This window comes from Entelurus aequoreus, linkage group LG01 (assembly GCF_033978785.1).
Source record: "Entelurus aequoreus isolate RoL-2023_Sb linkage group LG01, RoL_Eaeq_v1.1, whole genome shotgun sequence".
Lineage (NCBI taxonomy): Eukaryota > Metazoa > Chordata > Actinopteri > Syngnathiformes > Syngnathidae > Entelurus > Entelurus aequoreus.
The window spans coordinates 86,662,253-86,685,716 of record NC_084731.1 but is presented as its reverse complement, the minus strand read 5'-3'; the positions used below and the strand labels follow the sequence as shown (position 1 = coordinate 86,685,716).

The 23,464-nt window shown below is 37.9% G+C and overlaps 4 protein-coding genes across 5 annotated transcripts in view; 2 read left to right on the top strand and 2 right to left on the bottom strand.

Moving 5' to 3' along the window:
* jam2a (junctional adhesion molecule 2a) overlaps window positions 1–6,208 on the top strand; it is a 32,487-nt gene extending 26,279 nt beyond the window's left edge. Inside the window, 2 exon segments of the mRNA XM_062060118.1 lie at window positions 3,642–3,675; window positions 5,371–6,208. Of these exon segments, the coding sequence (XP_061916102.1) occupies window positions 3,642–3,675; window positions 5,371–5,409 (73 nt within the window). The 3' untranslated portion in view covers window positions 5,410–6,208.
* The window catches only part of mrpl39 (mitochondrial ribosomal protein L39), a 350,047-nt gene that overhangs the window by 57,286 nt on the left and 269,297 nt on the right, over window positions 1–23,464 (top strand). The gene's annotated exons all lie outside the window — the stretch shown is intronic.
* atp5pf (ATP synthase peripheral stalk subunit F6) lies at window positions 9,652–14,506 on the bottom strand. The gene is made up of 4 exons (XM_062037989.1): window positions 14,387–14,506; window positions 10,613–10,782; window positions 10,304–10,428; window positions 9,652–9,745 (listed from the first exon to the last, which is right to left on the bottom strand). Exons 2-4 carry the CDS (start codon window positions 10,780–10,782, stop codon window positions 9,717–9,719), a joined length of 324 nt encoding a protein of 107 aa, XP_061893973.1. The 5' UTR covers window positions 14,387–14,506; the 3' UTR covers window positions 9,652–9,716.
* Window positions 19,599–23,464, bottom strand: part of appa (amyloid beta (A4) precursor protein a) — a 62,452-nt gene continuing 58,586 nt past the window's right edge. For both annotated transcript variants that reach the window (XM_062060024.1, XM_062060014.1), the window contains 3 exons: window positions 23,373–23,464; window positions 22,664–22,810; window positions 19,599–21,675 (listed from right to left, as the gene is read on the bottom strand). In XM_062060024.1, the coding sequence (XP_061916008.1) occupies window positions 21,574–21,675; window positions 22,664–22,810; window positions 23,373–23,464 (341 nt within the window). In that variant the 3' untranslated portion in view covers window positions 19,599–21,573. The remainder of the gene's footprint in view (window positions 21,676–22,663; window positions 22,811–23,372) is intronic.

Below are 23,464 nucleotides of genomic sequence, written 5' to 3'. Positions count from 1 at the left end.
ACACATTAAAAAAACAAAAAAATGTATTTTTCTAAACGATTGAATTGTTACAAGTAAGAATCACGATTCATTCAAAAATCGATCGTTTTATTTCACTTGTAGTAATCAGTGGCCGCCTATAATTCATTAAGCTATGATCATGACGCAGTCTGTTGAACGATGCGGAATCGTTTGTTACTGGATACTTTCTAGTACACTTCTGTCTTGGAGACTTTGTATCTGTAAGCAGTATGCAACTGTAATTTGTTGATACTTGTTTATTTTAATAAATGCGGTGTTATAGACTGCAATATTGTTCAATTAAAGACATGTATTACATATGGCTTTTATGCTTAGCTGTTGTGTACTGTATTTTTCGGACTATAAGTCAGTTTTTTTCATAGTTTGGCCGGGGGTTGGACTTATACTCAGGAGCGACTTATGTGTGAAATTATTAACACATTACCGTAAAATATCAAATAATATTATTTAGCTCATTCACGTAAGAGACTAGACGTATAAGATTTCATGGGATTTAGCGATTAGGAGTGACAGATTGTTTGGTAAACGTATAGCATGTTCTATATGTTATAGTTATTTGAATGACTCTTACCATAATATGTTACGTTAACATACCAGGCACGTTCTCAGTTGGTTATTTATGCCTCATATAACGTACACTTATTCAGCCTGTTGTTCACTATTCTTTATTTATTTTAAATTGCCTTTCAAATGTCTATTCTTAGTGTTGGGTTTTATCAAATAAATTTCCCCCAAAAATGCGACTTATACTCCAGTGCGACTTATATATGTTTTTTTCCTTCTTTATTATGCATTTTCGGCCGGTGCGACTTATACTCCGAAAAATACGGTAGCTGCTAGCTCTAGTAGCACATAGCCTACCATGTTTACTTTTCGTAAATTACTTGACTAAAATACAAGAAAAGACCAACCTTGTGTGTTTATTGAAGGACATTTAGATGTTAACTGGCTGTTGAACTTTAGGGCTGCTTGTATCAGAGATTTTAGATACAAGCTGACAAACCCAAAAGGGACAAGCGGTAGAAAATGGATGGATGGATATAATGAGATACTTGTTTTGTTTTTTTGTGCTAATATCAGACTGATGTACAATATTGGATCGGGACACCCCTAGCGGTTAAAGGCCTACTGAAATGATTTTTTATTTAAACGGGAATAGCAGATCCATTCTATGTGTCATACTTGATCATTTCGCGATATTGCCATATTTTTGCTGAAAGGATTTAGTAGAGAAAATCGACGATAAAGTTCGCAACTTTTGCTCGCTGATAAAAAAAAAAGCCTTGCCTGTACCGGAAGTAGCGTGACGTCACAGGAGCTAGTATTCCTCACAATTCCCCGTTGTTTACAATGGAGCGAGAGAGATTCGGACCGAGAAAGTGACGATTACCCCATTAATTTGAGCGAGTATGAAAGATTCGTAGATGAGGAACGTTACAGTGAAGGACTTGAGAGGCAGTGATGGACGTATCTTTTTTCGCTCTGACCGTAACTTAGGTACAAGCTGGCTCATTGGATTCCACACTCTCCTTTTTTTATTGTAGATCACAGATTTGTATTTTAAACCACCTCAGATACTATATCCTCTTGAAAATGAGAGTCGAGAACGCGAAATGGACATTCACAGTGACTGAACATGTAAATACACGATTAATAATTCAGCTTTGCAAAGCTAAAAAAATAGAAGCTAACCTAGCTACGTAGCCAATGTGATAGCATCAGTCTCAAATGCAGATAGAAACTAAATTAAAAAAACCCTGACTGGATGGATAGACAGAAGATCAATAATACTATTAAACCATGAACATGTAAATACACGATTAATAATATTCAGCTTGGCGAAGCTAAAAAAAAAAGAAGCTAACCTAGCTACGTAGCCAACGTGATAGCCTCAGTCTCAAATGCAGATAGAAACTAAATTTAAAAAAACCCTGACTGGATGGATAGACACAAGATCAATAATACTATTAAACCATGAACATGTAAATGGTGGGACGGTATAGCTCGGTTGGTAGAGCGGCCGTGCCAGCAACTTGAGGGTTGCAGGTTCGATCCCCGCTTCCGCCATCCTAGTCACTGCCGTTGTGTCCTTGGGCAAGACACTTTACCCACCTGCTCCCAGTGCCACCCACACTGGTTTAAATGTAACTTAGATATTGGGTTTCACAATGTAAAGCGCTTTGAGTCACTTGAGAAAAAGCGCTATATAAATGTAATTCACTTCACTTCACTAAATACACGATTAATAATATTCCGCTTGGCAAAGCTAAAAAAACAGAAGCTAACCTAGCTACGTAGCCAACGTGATAGCATCAGTCTCAAATGCAGATAGAAACTAAATAAATAAAAAACCCTGACTGGATGGATAGACAGAAGATCAATAATACTATTAAACCATGAACATGTAAATACACGATTAATAATATTCCGCTTGGCAAAGCTAAAAAAATAGAAGCTAACCTAGCTACGAAGCCAACGTGATAGCATCAGTCTCAAATGCAGATAGAAACTAAATTTAAAAAAACCCTGACTGGATGGATAGACAGAAGATCAATAATACTATTAAACCATGAACATGTAAATACACGATTAATAATATTCAGCTTGGCGAAGCTAAAAAAACAGAAGCTAACTTAGATGCGGCGGCGGGCGTTGTACGCTTTTGACGACACCCCGGCCGCCATCAGAGTCGGCAAGAAACATATATTTCCCCAAAGTTACGTACGTCACATGCACATATCGACACGCACGTACGGGCAAGCGATCAAATGTTTGGAAGCCAAAGCTAGACTCACCATAGTGCGTCTGCTATCCTGCTCAAAACACAACACAACCTCCTGGTGTTGGTGTTGCTGTAGTCCGCCGCTCCACCGATCGCACCGACAACTTTCTTATTTGCAGTCTCCATTGTCCATTAAACAAATTGCAAAAGATTCACCAACACAGATGTCCAGAATACTGTGGAATTTTGTCGAAGAAAACAAGAGGCTTTTCTATCGGGTCCGACGGGGTCCAACCACTTCCGTTGCTTTTGTGACGTCACGCGCATAAATCATATCCAAATGAGTTTTTCAACCGGAAGTGTGGCAGGAATTTTAAAATTGCACTTTATAAGTTAACCCGTCCGTATTGGCATGTGTTGCAATGTTAAGATTTCATCATTGATATATAAACTATCAGACTGCGTGGTTGGTAGTAGTGGCTTTCAGTAGGCCTTTAATGATCTCATTCGCGCAATAAAAAAATAAAGCATGGTGTGCAGTGCCAGTCTTAAATCAGGCCCTCATTTTGAACTCGTTTAAAGCCACCGCCAACCTGACCCCCACCCACCCCCGCCCAACAGGTCATTTTGGATCTCCGAGTGTCACGGTGCTGCTCACATCAGCAGACAAAACCTGAACAGAACTGAGGACACGTGAGTGTAACACTTAAGACCGCATGACAGAGACCTAGATTAGCTGAACCGGTACCTGCTCATAGGCAGTTTTTTTTTTAACCTATTATGTGGGGGTAGATATATGTTTTAGATTAGGACGAAATATAGGTTTTAGATTAAGACCGTCCAACATCAAGGTCGTGACTTTCAAACAATTTGAAGTTATCTTTGCTGTGTCTTTCAGGTCCAATGTCAACTATATCCCTCCGCCTCAAGAAGTAAGTGTCACTTTTTCATTGCGCTACGTTGTCCTGCTAGCCGAGATGGGTAGCAAATTCCGTACTTTTATAGGAATTCCGTCGGTACTACCAGTTACCAATTCAGATCAAATCAAACAATGCCATAATTCCATACCTCTGTTGCGCGTGACGTCATGCCAACAAAGCAAGCCTGCGCTCAAAAGAAAGGCTCTACTTTTCAAAATGCGCTAGCCCGATGCTAATTAACATTGAATATGCCATAGACATGCTCCTGATTAGCATAAGCGATTTTAAAGTTAAAAAGTTAAAGTACCAATGATTGTAACACACACACTAGGTGTGGCGAAATTATTCTCTGCATTTGACCCATCACCCTTGATCACCCCCTGGGAGGTGAGGGGAGCAGTGAGCAACAGCGGTGGCCGCGCCCGGGAATCATTTTTGGTGATTTAACCCCCAATTCCAACCCTTGATGCTGAGTGTCAAGCAGGGAGGTAATGGGTCCCATTTTTATAGTCTTTGGTATGACTTGGCCGGGGTTTGAACTCACAACCTACCGATCTCAGGGCGGACACTCTAACCACTAAGCCACTGAGTAGGTTACATGGTGATTTCAACCCTTGAAAATTACAGCTGAGGTATACGTTACAATCAAACAGCTGGTGTGTAATAAGTACAATACCTACAGTATAAAGACTTTGTAGGGCTCAATAAAAGACAAGACTTCAATTTAATGGCAAAGACTATTTACTGACTACGGCAGCACAGCAAGGACAAACTGAAATTGTTGGATACTTTCAAATGAGATTCTAATGTGTAAAAAAAAACAAGAAATACCAACTGGACAGCACAGTTATCAGCTCAGTGTTAAGCAATTTAGATGTTATTATTAAACACATGTACATGTATGACCACATGAACACACACAAAAGTACGAAAAATGTTATCTTTCAATACTAGTATCGATTCAACTTAGGGATGTGCCGATCGATTGGCTACTGCTCAGTATCGGTTGATATTTCATAAAAAATCTGGGATTGCCATTGACAATTAATGTCTTTTAAGTCCGATCACAAACTCTGATCCCCGCTGGTTGACATTATTTATTTTTAATCCCCCGGCTGACAAGTGGCTAGCAGCTAATTACGTGCTGGAGTCGCTTCACCTTTATTATGGCAAATAAACCATATTTCTTAGTATCTTAAGTATCGTTATCATGCACTTATCAATGGAGGACGAGGCTAAACATGTAGCACACCTAGAGCAAGGCAGTAGCAGGCATGCTAGTAGCAAAGCTAACCGTTAAAATAGCTTTAAATGACAGAAAGAAATAAGTGCTTAGTAAAGTTTAAGAAGTGTAGCTGGAAGCAAAAGTAATCCGTTATAAATGAGTAATAGGAGTCTATAACAACTGTTGGTTGTCACAGTCAGTACACAACATGTAAGAGGAGGGCAGATCAATCCATAAATGGGTGGTGTCGATGCTCAAACAATGTAATAAGAGAATAAGAAACTATTTCACTTATTGTGTTGGTATTGTGAAACTGTTAATGGCCCTCACAATGATAGAAAAAGGAATCAAAATGGCACAAAACAAGAAGAGAGTTTATGCAGTTATTGTTGTAGTGAGGAGACAACAATTGCTAATCAAGTGCAGGCCACCAAACAACAACAACATGGTCACACAAACATGTGACATATTGTCTGTTTCAGCCACAGGATTTCAAACACACACAGTCATTCATGCTCTGAGATGGCCAGCCTTTTGGGAATAAGGTGCCAATACTGGATCCTGGGTTTCTTCCTCCCCAGGAGCAGACTCGGAACGAGCTTGTGATCTTCCAATTATATGCCAATTTTTTATCCTTTACTCCTTTTATTTCTCATTTTTAGGGGGGTGATAAAGGGCACGTTTGACATTAGCGATGCTGCATACTCTTGCTTTGCTGTGTGGGTAGTCCTGCTTATGTGGAATTAAATATAGTTTGATGTCACTCTGCTCCCCCCTGGTGGTCAATGTTGGAACAGACCCACTTCAGCTGGTTTGGGATTTGTTTTGTCCCCTAAGCAGGCCAATTGTTTTCACTTCCTACAGTATGTTTTGTTTTACCAAAGACCTACTACTTTAAGGAATTATGTTGCATTGAAACAATCCTCTTCATTATACTGCATTGTTTTTTTTAACAACAAAAAAATGCAGTTTACCTCAGTATTGCTCCACTTGCCATTCTATATACAACACTGGGGCCCCAGTGTTCCAAGGGCCACATGTCCACTGTGTTAATAACACAAAAACCCAGCCCAGGAAATTATGACTAAAGACCAACCCCATTCCATCCTAATGTGCCTGCATGGTCTTTTTTGATATATACAATATATATATATATATATATATATATACCTTGTGCCTTTTTAATTTGTCTGTCATATTTATCAACAGATCAGTTTTTGTAAAGAACTTGCCTTACTTTTTTCTGTCTTTATATTTTGTGCCACTGTTGTGTGTCTGTTTTTAGACAGTGTGAATGGATTGTTCAGAGTTTAATTTGAATGTTGTATCAATAATAAAAAAATGTTTTCTATAAAAAATGCATTGGTCGTGTAATTCAAACTAATGAGAAAATTACATCAACATGACCGCTTTGTACCCACATGGAGAAGAAAAGCGGTAATCTGGGAGCTTGATGACGATGTGCAATGGTTCAAAGTCGCTTACATTCCACCTGAAAATTTCATCAAGCGACTCTATTTTTGTCCTTTCTCTATATCTGGATCTCAATTTGCCACAGATCACAATAAGCCATTGTTTGGTGCCTCTCCAGAGCTTGACATTAAAGCCACGCTGGCACAAAAAGGTAACAGGTCATGCATGACATAACTTTGGGCTTCAAATATTTATCCTGGAGAGGAATAAACTGCGCCTCTGATCTTTGGCCTCAAGTGCTGTCACTTCAGCACAATTCAAAGTGACAGCCGAGCCTCAACTAGGTCAGTTGACATTTGGTTCACATGCAGTTATCAGCAAATTCCAGACAAAAACACTTCAATATATGATATCACTGGCACCAGTGAGAGAAGCTGCACTATTACAACCCATCTTTTATCACATTCAAATGAGAATTTAAAAAAACATTAAAGCATGTTATTGGACTAGCCCACTGCTTCTCTGGAGGAGAACGTGTTCTGCAACCGCCTTGAGTTTAACTACTTTTGAGAACTTGATCATATTTATGTGAGTTACACTCTATAAATGCCGCAGACTCCTTTTTTCTTTTCATTCTTGTCACAAACTTCTCAATCTCCTCGCCTCCATTAGGTCGGCACGTGTCCCTGTGTACTTACTACTTCTAGTGGGTAGAACAGGGGGCCTGTTCTCATTTATCAACCCATTTTTATCTGGTTTACTTTATCGTCAATGTTAAATCATGCGCTGTTGATACACATTTGATAAAGAGATGTGCGTATCAATACTGCCAATACCAGCTCTTTATGCTGTAATATCGATTCTCAAATCAAAATATAATTACTTTTGATATGTATAGCGTTACTTCATATAGAGCAGCGGTTCTTAACCTGGGTTCGATCGAACCCTAGGGGTTCGGTGAGTCGGCCTCAGGGGTTCGGCGGAGGTCAAAACACCCAACTCATCGTGTAAATACAAACTTCTCCCTATCAGCGTATTACGGATACGGCAACAGCTGACTGATTTGCAGGTTTGTAATTTGTTGTGAGTTTATGCACTCTGTTGGTTTTGTTGTTTGAACAAGGTGATGTTCATGCACGGTTCATTTTATGCACCAGTAAAAAAACATGGTAACACTTTAGTATGGGGAACATATTCACCATTAATTTGTTGCTTATTAACATGCAAATTAGTAACATAATGGCTCTTAACTAGTCATTATTAAGTACTTATTAATGCCTTATTTGGCATGGCCTAACCCTCTAACCCTAACCAAATAACTCTAAATTAAGTCTTTATTACTTAGAATATGTTCCCCTAGTGTCCAAATAACTCTAAATTAAGTCTTTGTTACTTAGAATATGTTCCCCATACTAAAGTTACCAAAACATATAACTTTGTCTTGAATTTGAAAATTATATATATATTTTTTCCCACTAAAGAAGGGTTCGGTGAATGCGCATATGAAACCGGTGGGGTTCGGTACCTCCAACAAGGTTAAGAACCACTGATATAGAGGTCTTGACCAAAATGAAATGCAATTGGTGGGAACTACTTTTTCGTGCGCCTATGTAATGCACAAGCGCAGCGGCACACTGCTGTGCTCAGTCACTCACTGTCATTTATTTATTAATTATAAGAAAATTACTGGCAATTCAAATAAGTCGTTTAGTCTTATTAAAACATCAAGTGTATGTATATTTTTATTGTAGAGTATTTGGAGACACTTAGACTACATACAGAGTTGAATATAACCAAGATGGCGTTATTCAGTATTGAATAACGCCATCATTTCGACCTGGGAGTTTATATTGTTTGAAAATGAGTCCCCAAGAGCAGCAACACTTGAAATACACTTTTTAAAATTTTACCACACACACTGGTATATTTGCACAAAGTATCGGTATCGCCGATACCTGACGGAATTTTTCGGATGGTAAACAAAATCATTGGTATCACACAACTTATAACAAGGTTATTGCCAGTGCTGCAGTTTCAACTGTTTGGCTAATTTTGCAACCCTAGGCAGCACAATGTCCCAGCGTTTTTGTCGCCTTTGCTGTCTAGAAAAAATGGAACATCCTGGCATTTTCCCCCTACTAGCTTAGGCCCGCAGCTCAAAAGGGCGTGTCAAATCTATCTTTTAATGTCTTTTATTATTATATTAATTACCATGAATGATAACTCATTATTTTCTTGACCATTTTATGTTGATTTCTATTTTGAGTTACGTTTACAAACCACGGATTACTTTATACAATACGCAAAACTGCAAGTCTTAGACCACCTTTCAAGTTGTTGACCTGATTACCTTTTCCACAGCAAGTAATGCTGACAGTGTAACAAATAATAGCAGTTGCATCCTACAAAGATTACAGTGAAAAAGTTAGAATTGAATGTAGCACATATTCAAAAACAGGTAAGTAAAAAATTATATTGGCAATTTTCCTGCAAAGGGTTAATTGTTTAAGTGTGAAGAATGCAGTTTTCTTTTGGCGTTTTTTAGCTGTACTCAGACTGAGAAATAATATATAGCCAAATATACCTAACAGTTTATCTAACTGTATGCTGGGAACGCTGTTTGGGTCCCCGATGACCCAAACAGCGTTCCCAGCCTACTCTCTGTACAGCCCCCAACAACTTCTGTGGCTCCAACACGTCTACGCTCAGCAGTATTTGATGCAATACCCCAGTGGTACCTTGGTTTTTGTTAGTAAACCGTTTAAAAAAGAAACTAATTGAAAAAAAAAAAATTACATTAGGAACAATGTATATCCAAGTATTGCGCTACAGACACTAAACATTCTATATACACACATTTTGTAGAGAATTGTAGTTTTGCAAAAAGAAAACAATACTAAATACATTTAAAAGACAAATTAAATGAAAAAATGTATATTTCATATCAAGTTAACTTGTAAGACTTGTTGGCTCTAGGTGTTCTTTTTTTTAAATGCAACTGTATCTCACCTTTATCAAAGTGATGCCACTCGCAACTTTAATTGGCTCAATGGTGTTTTTTCTTTTCGCAGTTGTAATCAATAAAAGCACAGAAACCGAGTCACCAAATAGTGGTATTCTTTGTTTGGGCGCTCAAATCCACGGAATAATCTGCATTTAAAAAAAGGACTTGTTTTTTACGCGCAATGATTGGCCGTACAATAACCGAGACATAATGTAAAACTAGAGCGTACAAAAACCAATGTACGATATAATGGAATTAATAATAATCCCTGTACTACATTTATTTTGATAAATATAATTATATTGTTCATTAAGCAGAAATACACCATTACAAAGATACACCCATATTTAAATCTATTATTTTTTATTAAATATAACACACCGGGTACATGTAGAACCAGGTTAACAGCATTCACTTGGTCACTTCAGCAAACTTGGGGTCTGGGGGGAAAAACAACAACAGAGACAATCAGTTACAATTAAAAAGATGTACAAGACTGGTCAAAAACTGGAACTTCAACTTCAAAACAATACTGTTAAGTGCCGAGATAAAACGTTCCCAAAACAACTTGAAGCGGACTATAAAAGTGAAAGTCATCTTTCTTGAATGGCGTCATCAATGCAGAGTATTTTTAGACAGACATAAATCACAACACAACAGCGGAATAAACAAAAAATAGTGTCACAGCAATTTTTGAAAAAAATAATGGTCACAGTCCCTCAAAGTTCAGGACTTTTGCTTGATCTTTATCATCAACTATGAGTGCCTTCATCATAAGTATTATTCAACATGACACAGTCAACCAAGGCCAGCGTTAAAACACTTGGGATACAAAGATGAGCCACAATAATAACTTTAAAAGCAGCAAAAGAACACTGTTGTTAAAACAACATTTCTTAACCAGAATGCACACAAAAACAGTTAAAGTGAGCATACACATTTCTCAAGGCAAGGATAGGGTTGAACAGGAGGAGAAAATATCGGGAGTTGAATCTTACCTTGGAATTTAAATTCGGGAAATTTTGTGAGGTCTCCTCCGCCGTATAGCCTCTCTAGTTTGGATACTTCCTCGACCATGTTCTTCTGATAAGAAGGGCCTGCATCCACAACGCCGCCAGAAGCCCTGGGAGAGCCAAGGTATCAAAAAAATGTTGAAAAGAGACAGGCTGAACTGTGATTGAACTTCAACCAACATGGAGCTGCCATTATCAACATTTATATTATTCGGTCACCAACCCGACTTTTAGACATATGCGACTACTAGAGTGTTTTTTATGTGCAAGTATTTTTGACAGGTGTTGACTGACTTGCTCTTGGTGGCGTAGTCACGGATCTTGTCCAGGAACAGTTTCTGCACAGGGTCCAGCTCCTTGGCCCGGTTGAACAAGACCGCAGACATGCCGATATTCCTGCGCAGGGTCAGGCTGAAGGCCGAACGCAGCCTCAAGGACAACTGCTGGAAGCGGTTGAGCGCCATCTGGAGGAACACACATGAAGTTACTGAGCTGACAAATTCCCTTGGTGCCTGTCCTGGAGTATTAATCAAGCTATTTAAATTTAGACAAAAAAACACTTTACTCAATCTCAACACCCCTTTAAGGATAAACAGCATCAGCTACACTTGCATGACCAAATGTTCTGTGTTCTTAGGCAGTGATGGGCAAGCTACTTGAAAAATGTAGTAAGCTAAGCTACAAGTTACTCTACATTAAATGTAGCTAAGCTAAAGGGGAAGCTATCCCTGGAGAATTGTAGCAGGCTACACTACAAGCTACACAGCAAAAGTAGCTTGCTACATCAAAGCTACATTTAACAGCATTTCTACCCATGGGCCCACATGTATAATATTTATGTTAACGTAACTGAGAGTGTACAAATGGACCTAATAAGGGTCCATTACTAATAACTATCTGTCATTTAGCTGGGGACACCCTACAACTACCTCTGGGGGTCCCCACACCCCACTGTATGTATTTATTTAGTTTGCCTTTTCTTTGGCCCACCCCTAACAGGTTATTCATTTTCTCTACCTACAGTAAAAAACAGCATAAATCTATATTGTGACAAAAAAAACATTGACTTGTGTGTTGTTGGGACAGTTAGTAATGATTATGTGCAGTCAAACTTTTCATGAACTCAACTCACCTTAATGTGGGTTCCTAAATTTGTGTTGGACATCTTAGATGAAGAGAGCAGTTATGATTTTGGTTTATAGAGTAAACAACTAAAAACTAAGGTTTTGGACATTGCCTTTTCTTAACGCATACATTTGTCAAAATATGGCCAAGGACACGCATTATTTATCAACATCATCACTGAAGGAAAAATCTAAACTACAGGAGAGAATTCCTCTGACGTTTTCAAATATGTTTTTTGTTTTTGTTTTGAGTGGTCAGCTTGAAGCGTGCCTCTGTCTCTGACTCACTTGTCATCATGTGACATGAGTGCGTGTGTGTAATTATTTTGCTCACTAGTTTTGATGACCCGCCTTATCTTGCCTCTGATTGGCCAGTCCGTAATGTTTCTCCCTAACCTTAGCCAATTGTGACTCATCATACGAACACCAACCAATTATCATGGATTTTTTTTCCGTATTGACGGAAGAAGATTTTTTTCATATATCCATATTTAAGTGTTACTTCTTTACTTCCATAGTCACATTAAAAAACAGCTAGTGTTTCTCCAATTCAGTCTGCAAAGTACTGTGTAGGCCTTAAAGCATTGGAATGCAAACAGTAGACATAACAACGAGGTGGGGAGGAGGGAGGGAGAAGAGGGGGGTAGGAGAGAACGTAGAGGGGGAAGCGAGGGCAGACCGGGTAGAGCCACGCATCTGAATGGGTTATGCAAGGCTGCTCTCATTATTGTCAAATATTTGAGAATAAACCACAAAATACCAACTACTGCCTGGTGATCAATTTAAACTTCAGCTTATGTGCCATTGAAAGAACCTGGGAGAGACTAGCAGCTTGCATTCCCCATTGGAGGAAGAGCTGGTCAACGCAACAATATGTATGGATGTTCTCATTCATCCAGGTCATTGTATTTTCTCCATGTTTTCTTGGCCTGGATTCGCAGTCCATTTTCTCTCGTTGTAGCTCGTAGCTAAGCTACTCGCTACATAGGTCTAAAATTATCTTAGCTATAGCCAAGCTACTGGAAAATGCCGTTAAGCCATGTAGCTTGTTACTGCCCATCACTGTTCCTAGGATGTGTCCAGTCACACCATTTTTTTTCCAATAAAGTGAGGAAAATGTCCTGGTTTACATCATTGTACCGAAAAGTTTGTGAGAGCTATTTCTGTTAAAGCTGGCCTTGCTAAAAAAAAAACTGCTAATATTGTTTTATATATATATATACATAAATATATATATATATACCGTATTTTTCTGACTATAAGTCGCAGTTTTTTTCATAGTTTGGCCGGGGGTGCGACTTATACTCAGGAGCGACTTATGTGTGAAATTATTAACACATTACCGTAAAATATCAAATAATATTATTTAGCTCATTCACGTAAGAGACTAGACGTATAAGATTTCATTGGATTTAGCGATTAGGAGTGACAGATTGTTTGGTAAACGTATAGCATGTTCTATATGTTATAGTTATTTGAATAACTCTTACCATAATATGTTACGTTAACATACCAGGCACGTTCTCAGTTGGTTATTTATGCGTCATATAACGTACACTTACTCAGCCTGTTGTTCACTATTCTTTATTTATTTTAAATTGCCTTTCAAATGTCTGTTCTTGGTGTTGGGTTTTATCAAATAAATTTCCCCCAAAAAATGCGACTTATACTCCAGTGCGACTTATATATGTTTTTTTCCTTCTTTATTATGCATTTTCGGCCGGTGCGACTTATACTCCGAAGCGACTTATAGTCCGAAAAATACGGTATATATATATATATATATGATGAGGTGGCGACTTGTCCAGGGTGTACCCCGCCTTCCGCCCGAATGCAGCTGAGATAGGCTCCAGCACCCCCTGCGACCCCAAAAGGGACAAGCGGTAGAAAATGGATGGATCTATATATATACAGTTATATACACATGGGGCGGCATGGCGCAGTGGGTAGAGCACCCGTGTCAGAAACCTGAGGGTTGCAGGTTCGCTCCCCGCCTCTTACCAAAAAAAAAAAATCGCTGCCGTTGTGTCCTTGGGCAGGACACTTCACCCTTGCCCCCGGTGCCGCTCACACCGGTGAATGAATGATGAATGAATGATAGGTGGTGGTCGGAGGGGCCGTAGGCGCAAATTGGCAGTCTACCCCAGGGCAGCTGTGGCTACGAAAGTAGCTTACCACCACCAGGTGTGAATGAATGACGGGTTTTTAAACATGTAAAGTGACTTTGGGTACTTAGAAAAAGCGCTATATAAATCCCAGGTATTATTATTATTATCCATTTTTCCAGTAAGACTTGAAAATATATATTTTCTTACAAGCCAATGTATTCCCTAATACAGAAGATACATTATTTCTATTATGAATGTATAACCAAGTTGTTTTAGCACAATTTAAACTTGCCAAATATATATTATTTTAGGCATATTTGACGCAACATGAGCTAACCCCTGATAACCTGTATTTGCTATTAGATGTATTTTGTAAATTAAGACGTTTTTTATCCATAGAGAGAAGATATAATTTAAATGTATTAAACATCATAAGGCATCTTTAAAGTAAACTTAGTATAACGTGAGTAAGTTTCCGCTAATGAAAATATGATCAACCAGCATGTTCCATGTATCTAGTTTGCTAGTTCGGGAACAAACACAACGTTAGTCTTTAGACGTCTTGAATGTTGTATTTATTATTGACTTAAATACGTTTATTTGATATTTTCAGTGGTTGGCCGACACACAATACAAGGTCGTTTGGGTATTGCTAGCTGCTTACCGTCACAAGCTAACATGCTAGTCTTAGCTCGCGGGATAAACAGCAAGCGTTGCTTGACACAAATGACGCAAACCCATTAAATAAACTCATGTTCGTTTAACCGAATATGCAACGTGTTAATAAATATATGTCAGCTAAACAGTACTTATTGGCATTATTACACACAACTCACCTTGGATTTGACACTTCGGAGCCAACAACCTACTGTGGACGACCGCGGTGTATTGTGGGTAATGAGTAGTGGGGGCGGGAGCGTTGGCGCGCGTCACCGCGGTGTATTGTGGGTAATGAGTAGTGGGCTGTGTCACGCCAATTTTCTTCCCAAGAAAATTGTCGTGACAGAAGCCTGGATAAAATTACCTTTTTCCTGCAAACACACTTTATTGCATGTCATCTGATTTAACCGATTAGCCCATACATCATACTACTATCAATATATCACTATTCAATTAATACAATATTATGTAGCCTACAAATCATAATGATAATACATTCAGTACTCTAAAATATAGCCCACATATTATAAATATATTAAAATAATAGACTACAATATCATGAAGACAACATATTGTCTTCATGATTTTAAATAGATTCAATCAATCAATCAATCAATGTTTATTTATATGGCCCTAAATCACAAGTGTCTCAAAGGGCTGCACAAGCCACAACGACATCCTCGGTTCAGATCCCACATAAGGGCAAGGAAAAACTCACAACCCAGTGGGATGTCAATGAGAATGAGAATGAGAAACCTTGGAGAGGACCGCAGATGTGGGTGACCCCACCCACTCCCTCTAGGGAAGACCGAATGCAATGGACGTCGAGTGGGTCTAGCATAATATTGTGAAAGTCCAGTCCATAGTGGATCTAACATAATAGTGACAGTCCAGTCCATAGTGGGGCCAGCAGGAGACCATCCCGAGCGGAGACAGGTCAGCAGCGCAGAGATGTCCCCAACCGATGCACAGGCGAGCGGTCCACCCCGGTTCCCGACTCTGGACAACCAGCACTTCATCCATGGCCACCGGACCTGTGGCGCCTCCCTCCACAAGGGAGAGGGGGGCAGAGCAGAAAAGAAAAGAAAAGAAACGACAGATGAACTAGTCTAAAAAGGGGGTCTATTTAAAGGCTAGAGTATACAAATTAGTTTTAAGATGGGATTTAAATGCTTGAAATTAGAGATGGATTATAAATAGATTATAGATTATAGATCATCTATAATCTCTAATAGATTAATTAATAATCTACCATATAGCCAAAATCATATGAAATTTTTATAATATTAATACACTACTAAATCATGAAATAACAATACTCTACTATATAGCCCACATAATGTAATTATGAATATATTACATTAATAGTACACTACTATAGCCCATATATCATGAAGATATTAAATGAATCTATTACAATTCAGCTCATATATGATACATATATTAAAATACATTATTATAGTATATTAAAATACTCTACTACAGTGGTTCTTAACCTGGCTTCGATCGAACCCTAGGGGTTCGGTGAGTCGGCCTCAGGGGTTCGGCGGAGGTCAAGACACACCCAACTCATCGTGTAAATAAAAACTTCTCCCTATCGGCGTACTACGGATACGACAACAGCAGAAGTCAGACTGATTTGCAGGTGTGTAATTTGTTGTGAGTTTATGCACTGTGTTGGTTTTGTTGTTTGAACAAGGTGATGTTCATGCACGGTTCATTTTGTGCACCAGTAAAAAAAAAACATGGTAACACTTTAGTATGGGGAACATATTCACCAATAATTAGTTGCTTACTAACATGCAAATTAGTAACATATTGGCTCTTAACTAATCATTATTAAGTACTTATGAATGCCTTATTCGGCATGGCCTTATTATAACCCTAACCCTCTAACCCTGGCCCTAACCAAATAACTCTAAATTAAGTCTTTGTTACTTAGAATATGTTCCCCCAGTGTCCAAAAAACTCTAAATCAAGTCTTTGTTACTTAGAATATGTTCCCCATACTAAAGTGTTACCAAAAACATATAACTTTGTCTTGAATTTGAATAAAAACAACATTTTATTTTTCACTAAAGAAGGGTTCGGTGAATGCGCATATGAAACTGGTGGGGTTCGGTACCTCCAACAAGGTTAAGAACCACTGCTCTACTATTAACCCCTTTATCATGAAGATATGAATCCACTACATTACAGCCCATATATCATGAATATATTAAAATACTCTACTATAGCATATTAAAATACACTACCATAAAACCCTTACATCATGAAGATATTAGAACACTACACTATGGCCCAGGGGTTGGGAACCTTTTTGGCTGGGAGAGCCATGAAAGCCAAATAAATTAAAATGTATTTCCGTGAAAGACATATAATATTTTTTTAACACTGAATACAACTAAATGCGTGCATTTTTAAGTAAGACCAACATTTTAGAGTATAATAAGTATCTTATTTTTAAAAACATTGTTATTCTGAAGCTCACAAATAATAAATAAAATACTTCTTATCGTTAATGCGACTTCTTGAACAAGTGCGGTAGAAAACGGATGGATGGATTAAAATGCATGAGAATGTTTTATATTTCGAACGTTATTTTTAACACTGTGATTACCAGCGGAATTATTCATTACTTATCGTGTTAAGCAATGTCAGCTAAGATATATCTGAGAGCCAGATGCAGTCATCAAAAGAGCCACATCTGGCTCAAGAGCCACAGGTTCCCTACCCCTGCTATAGCCCATCTATCATGAAGATATTCAGTTAATACATTAGTACAGACACATTAGTAGTCTCAAACTGCGGTACGTGTACCACTAGTGGTACGCGGGCTCCATCTAGTGGTACGCCAAAGAATCGCCTAAATACATTTCCAAACAGAGTGTTTGTGTTCAAACTGTGTGTAATGTTGCAGTGGCCAAAAATATTAAATATACTTGGTAAATAAAACCTCTGCCTCGTTTTTAATGAATATTTAGGCCTACTTCGCTACTATAGTTTAATGTTGTTTGTTATGGTGGTACTTGGAGAGCCAAAGGTTTTCTGAGGTGGTACTTGGTGAGAAAAAGTATATAGCCCATATATTGTGACGATATTAAATTAATACAATACTATATAGTCCATATACCATGAAGATATCAACAATACACTACTATAGTCCAAATATTTATGTATATTACATTAACACACTACTACAGTCCACAGATGATGTATGTTACATTAATACACTACTATAGCCATATCATTAATATATGAAAAGACTGCTAAACAGTATAGCTCATATGTTATGAAGATATTAAAATACATCCACATACTACGTATATATTATATTACTATAGCCCATAGACCATATTAATAAATTACTATATAGCCCATATACTCTATCATGAAGATATAATGCATTACTATTTACAGTATAGCCCATATATCATGACTATATTAAAATTCACTACTATAGCCCACATATTATGTATGTATTAAAAGAAAACAATACTATGGTCTTAATGTCATTAAGATATTAATACACTACAGTAGTCCACAAACAGCATGTACCACATTAATGCTCTACTTGTCTATAACCCTTATACTATAAATATATTAATACACCACAATCTAAGCCATGCATATATCATAAAGATATTAAATTAATCCACTAGTATAGCCTATAAATCAGGGGTCCCCAAGCTACGGCCCGCGGGCTGGATCCGGCCCCCCAGCATCCAAAATCCGGCCCACAGGAAGTCCCAAGTTAAAAAAATAAAAAAATAAAACTTTAATTTTTTAAAAAATCTTTCCTTTCTAATCCATTTTCTACCACTTGTTACTCTTGGTGTCTCCTAGTCGCTCAGGCAAATCATATTGTCTAAAAATGAATTTCCCCATCAATAGCGTGACAATGTTAAATGTTGATGAACATCAATGTTAATTGATGTTAAATGACAAAACGGATTATAAAGACAATGTATATATATGTACATATACATATATATATATATATATATATATATATATATATATATATATATATATATATATATATATATATATATATATATATACACACAGCCTGGCCCCCGGACAATTTTTTTTAACCCAATGCGGCCCCCGAGTCAAAAAGTTTGGGGACCCCTGCTATAAATATAATACACTACTGTAGTCCGCATATTATGTATAGAATACAATAGTTCACAACTATAACCCATACTTCAATATATTAATAAACTATTTAGCCCATGTATCATATACATGGGACATTACATTTATATATTACTAATATAGCCTATATATCATGAAGATATCAAAATACACTAATATATCCACATATTACATATATATTACATTAATATACTACTATAGCCCATATGTCATGACAATATTAATGGACTGCTATATACAGTACAGCCCATGCATCCTGACAATATTAAAATCCACTTGTAAAGTCCACATATTACATATTGATTATATTAATACACTACTATTGCCCATATACCATGAACACATTAATACACAACTGTACGGTCCATATATTATGAAAATATTAAAAATGCACTGCTAGTCCACATATGTATATATTACATTAAGACACTATAGTTCATATATCATTATGGTATTAATACATTGTTATAGTCCACATACAGTACTATTAATATATTACATTAATACACTACTGTGGCCCTTATATCATGAATATAATGCATTTTCATATTCGGTAGGCTAAAGCCCACATATATGATGAAGACAATAAACACAACACTATATATATATATATACACATACAGTATATAGCCCAACCATGAAGATATTAAAATACACTACAGTTCATTGTATATGTAACATAATACACTACTATAGCACATATATCATGAAAATATTAAACTAATACAATACTATATGGTCCATAAGTGTATATTACACTGCTATAGCCCATATGACAATGATAATACTCTATTGATAGGCCATACATCAAGAAGAAATAATTGATGCACTACTACATAGCCCACTATTTAGATATTACATTAATACACTCGTATTAATGTATATAATGTCAATACTATTACACTACATATTGCCCATAGATCTTGGAGATATTTAGTTAGTACATACAGAGTATATGTAGCCCAGATATAACAAAATAGATGGATATTAAAACAAATATATTAATGCAATTTACAGGTATATAGTCCATGATGTATTAAATCAATACACAATGTAATTACATTTTTGGATATTAAAACAAATATATTAATGCAATTTACCGGTATATAGTCCATGATGTATTAAATCAATACACAATGTAATTACATTTTATGGGCTACCAATGAAAATTACACATTTTCTGAGGTGAAAACACATGATTTGAAGAAAAAAACCCCACACATGATGTATCTGTAGATACATTCAAAACTTTATTATGGAATACAGTGTAGAAAGCGTTTCCCAGGTCAATGCAAATGTTACACAATTGACAATCAAACCAGTGCAGCCCACAGAAAGAAATCCCTGCTTCTATTGCTCTACTGCCCCCTGTTGGGCTTCTTCTGAGCACCTCTGCAAAACCACATGCTGCCAAAAGTCGAATTGAACACTCACAGATACTACACTGTAGATGTTGAACAGGGTGACTTCTTTCCATTGTGGTGTTGAGACGCAACACACCTTCGGAAAGAGTTGGGTGCTTTACTTACAAGGTGACTGTAGTCAGATATGGGGATCAATGTTTGATCCTGGCTTTCACAGGGGGGGGCATTCTAATGATCTATATACAGAGAGCAGTGCTCATCCTCCCGAGAAGTAGAATGTGCATGACTGGCATGGAGGTGAGCAGCATGCCTGGAGAGAAACAAAAGCGATGGAGGGAGGAGAGGGGATGATGGATGGTGTAAAAGCCATTACAAATACAGCCTGGCTATCCATCCAGAACTGCAAGTCATTTACTCTCTCCCGCGCGCGCCGCCTTCCTCCTACTCCCCCTACCAGAGCTCCACCTGTTCTATCGGTGGACAGTAAAATAATTGCAGAAGCAGAATTGGACACAATGTCAGCTTAATGCTCGAGGACAAAAAAAAATATTTCTAATCCATCCCTTGCTAGATCCCTGCAAACCATCACCCATACAATACCTTTAGCACTCTGTAATAAAAAAAATGACATGGTGAACCCCAAATCATAAGGATCTTTAACCCAATATATTTTATCAAATGAAAATATACAGATAAGCCATCCCCCGCTGCCTCAGGAAAAGAAGAATACACACTTAAAATAAAAATAAAAAATAAAAAAATCATCACAGATCTCTTTTAAGTGTGTATTTGAAGATAGAGCAGAGCCCGTTCATCTAGATTTGATTTACAGTATATTTTTCACGTGATCACGAGAAGATACTAAATGTACAATCTTGCTAGAATGACAATCTATAAGTGAGAGGTTCTCGAGAGCAGCGTTAAGATCTTTTGCGTATATTTTCCTCTTTCAAAATCCCGTTGTCATGCACGACTACATAGAACAACTACGACTTCAGCATTACTTCAGTACATTACAAGCAAGTTTAAAAAAAGGACTTTACATCGTTTTTTGTAGGGTTTTTTTTTGTTTGTTTTTTTTTTTTGGAAAAAAAAAAAAGTGGAAAGCATATTGAAACTTGAAAATTAAAAACAAAAACAGCTCATTCAGAATACATAATTACTAGTGTCGTCATCAGCAAGTTCATTTACATCTCTGGATAGTGTGACGTAACGCAGCCCAGCTGTCATAAGAATGCACAAAGACAAAGGAGAATGGAGGAATGGAGAGCGGGTTAATTGTTCTCAAGTGTTGAGTGTGCAGGAAAGAAACAAAACTGGGCTTCATGTCAGAAAAATATCCTAAAAAAATGGTGTACATGAGACATAGGGAGCCATGCAAACACAATTCGACTGATCAGAGACCAAATTCTCCTACACGCCTCTAAAATTGGTGCAAGCCAAGAAAAAAAACAAAGCGTTGGCCCCCCCGGATCAGACGTAACAAGCTTCTTTCATTTATGGAGAGTTTGGTATTTATGAGCACTGGGCGGGGCCATTCCGATACAATCAGCAGGCCCAGACGGAGCAACATATAAAAACGCTCTCTAATCAAAAAGGTGTCTCGCTCCAATAAAGTAAACAAACGGTGCAAACTGGCTCCACCACAGTGTCCGCCCAAGCATGAATGAAAGAAACCCTGGCTACTATTGCTCCGTATGCATCAGTTACTGGTTAGGTCTATGCCACACTGCGCCCTGGAGACTACTTTAGGAAAGAGGGGGCGGGGGAAGGTGCTTGATGTGTGGAATGAGATGTTAGTTTTGTGTTGTGTGAGTGTAGATAAGATGACATTTCCCTCAGTTCTGGATCTGTTCAAAGAACTTGTAGGTTGGGTTCTCATAGCCATTCTGCTGCATCTTCGACAGGTGGCGCTCCTCAGGGGTGACAGCCGCATCCACCTGGGGTAGAGCCAGAAAAGGGCAGGAGTGTGTTTTATATATATATATATATATATATATATATATATATATATATATATATATATATATATATATATATATATATAACAAATATAACCCAAAGCTAAGATATGAATGTTGTGTTCAGTTTAGCATATATTGATCGCCCTATATTGTGGCCCCATATATATATATATATATATATATATATATATATATATATATATATATATATATATATATATATATGGGGCCACAAACATGAAGGATGAATATAGGGCGATCAATATATGCTAAACTACCTGAACACAACATTCATATCTTAGCTTTGGGTTATCGGTAACAAAGCATTCTACACAATTTTGCCATACATTGAAGTATTTTCAAGCAAAAAACAAAAGGGCTAAATAAACTAAAAAATACCAATACTACAGTAGTATTGTCCAAGAAACAAAACCAAAACAATCATATTGCGCGGTTCAGTATCGTGGACACTGATTGGCTCAGCCTTAGACAGTAGTACTAAAATTAGCATGCTACCTTTTTTTTTTGCCAATTATGCACCCCAACGCCCCAGACTCATAACTTGGTACCTGGCCCATGCTAACTGTTAGCATGCTAACATCAACGCACTATTTTTTAAGCCAATTATGCAGCCAAACATCTCTGAGTCATTTAACTTTGTCCTTGACACATGCTAAGAATGCTAATTTTACATGCGTATACTTCATAGTCATATGACTTGGTACTTGACACATTCTGTTAGCATTCTATACTTAGGATTTAGGGTCAGCTTGCGCATTTCAACACTCACACAAACATTTCTTATTCCAATTTTTTTTGTCAAATGTTCTTATTTTGTCTGTAAAAAGTGTCGCAGGCCAATAAAAAAAAAGTTGCGGGTCGGAAATGGCCCCCAGTCCGCAATTTGGACACCACTGCACTGCAGCGTGCCCATCACCAAAAACACACGTCAGCTGCTTCTCACCTCGATGACTCCATGGTGGATGGAGGTGTACTGCTTCTTCCTCAGCATCACCAAGGTGATGACGATAACCGTCGCTATGACAACACCGCCAACCATCAGGCCAATGATGGCGCCCTTGTTGGAGCCGACATCCTCTGCGAAGAAAACCTGAGGCGGAGACACATGTCAGGTCACCTGCATGACGCTCATTAGGCAAACAGCATCTTGACATTGCAGCCTTGGCTTCTTTCAACGTTGTTATGGATATCAATTAAAGAGATGAGTGACAAACCGACACTGAAAATGTGATATGCTATAAAATGCAGGGATTAAGGGATTAAAGACCTCGGGTGAAAGGAATAAGGTATGCGGATTTACTATAGATTGGGGCATTTGCGCTGGAACTACAATATCGGGAGGATTACTAAAAACTGGGTTGCAGCCTCATGGTGTTAAGTCGGCTAATGTGGCTTGTCAGTGAATATTTACAGCTACAGGCCAAAAAAAAAAAAGGGAGGATTTCAGAGTCCAGACAGCGAATCGCATTCATTATCACGGTCGTCTCTGTGGACACTCGTCTCCATGGCGACAACCTTGACGGTTATCGGCGCACAGTATTATTGCAAGATTGCGTGGCGCACGTGTCAGTGAATGCATCTTTCATGTCCTCTATGTTCACTGAGCTGCACTACCAGCGTATGTCAGGGAGTGCCTCCTCGTGTTTGTTTACCAGTTTCTGGTGGTGAACTTCGTACTCGGTACTCTGTCTGTCTCCTTTCTCCATTCGAAGTTCAGGAATAGCCTCCATCTTCATTCCTGTCA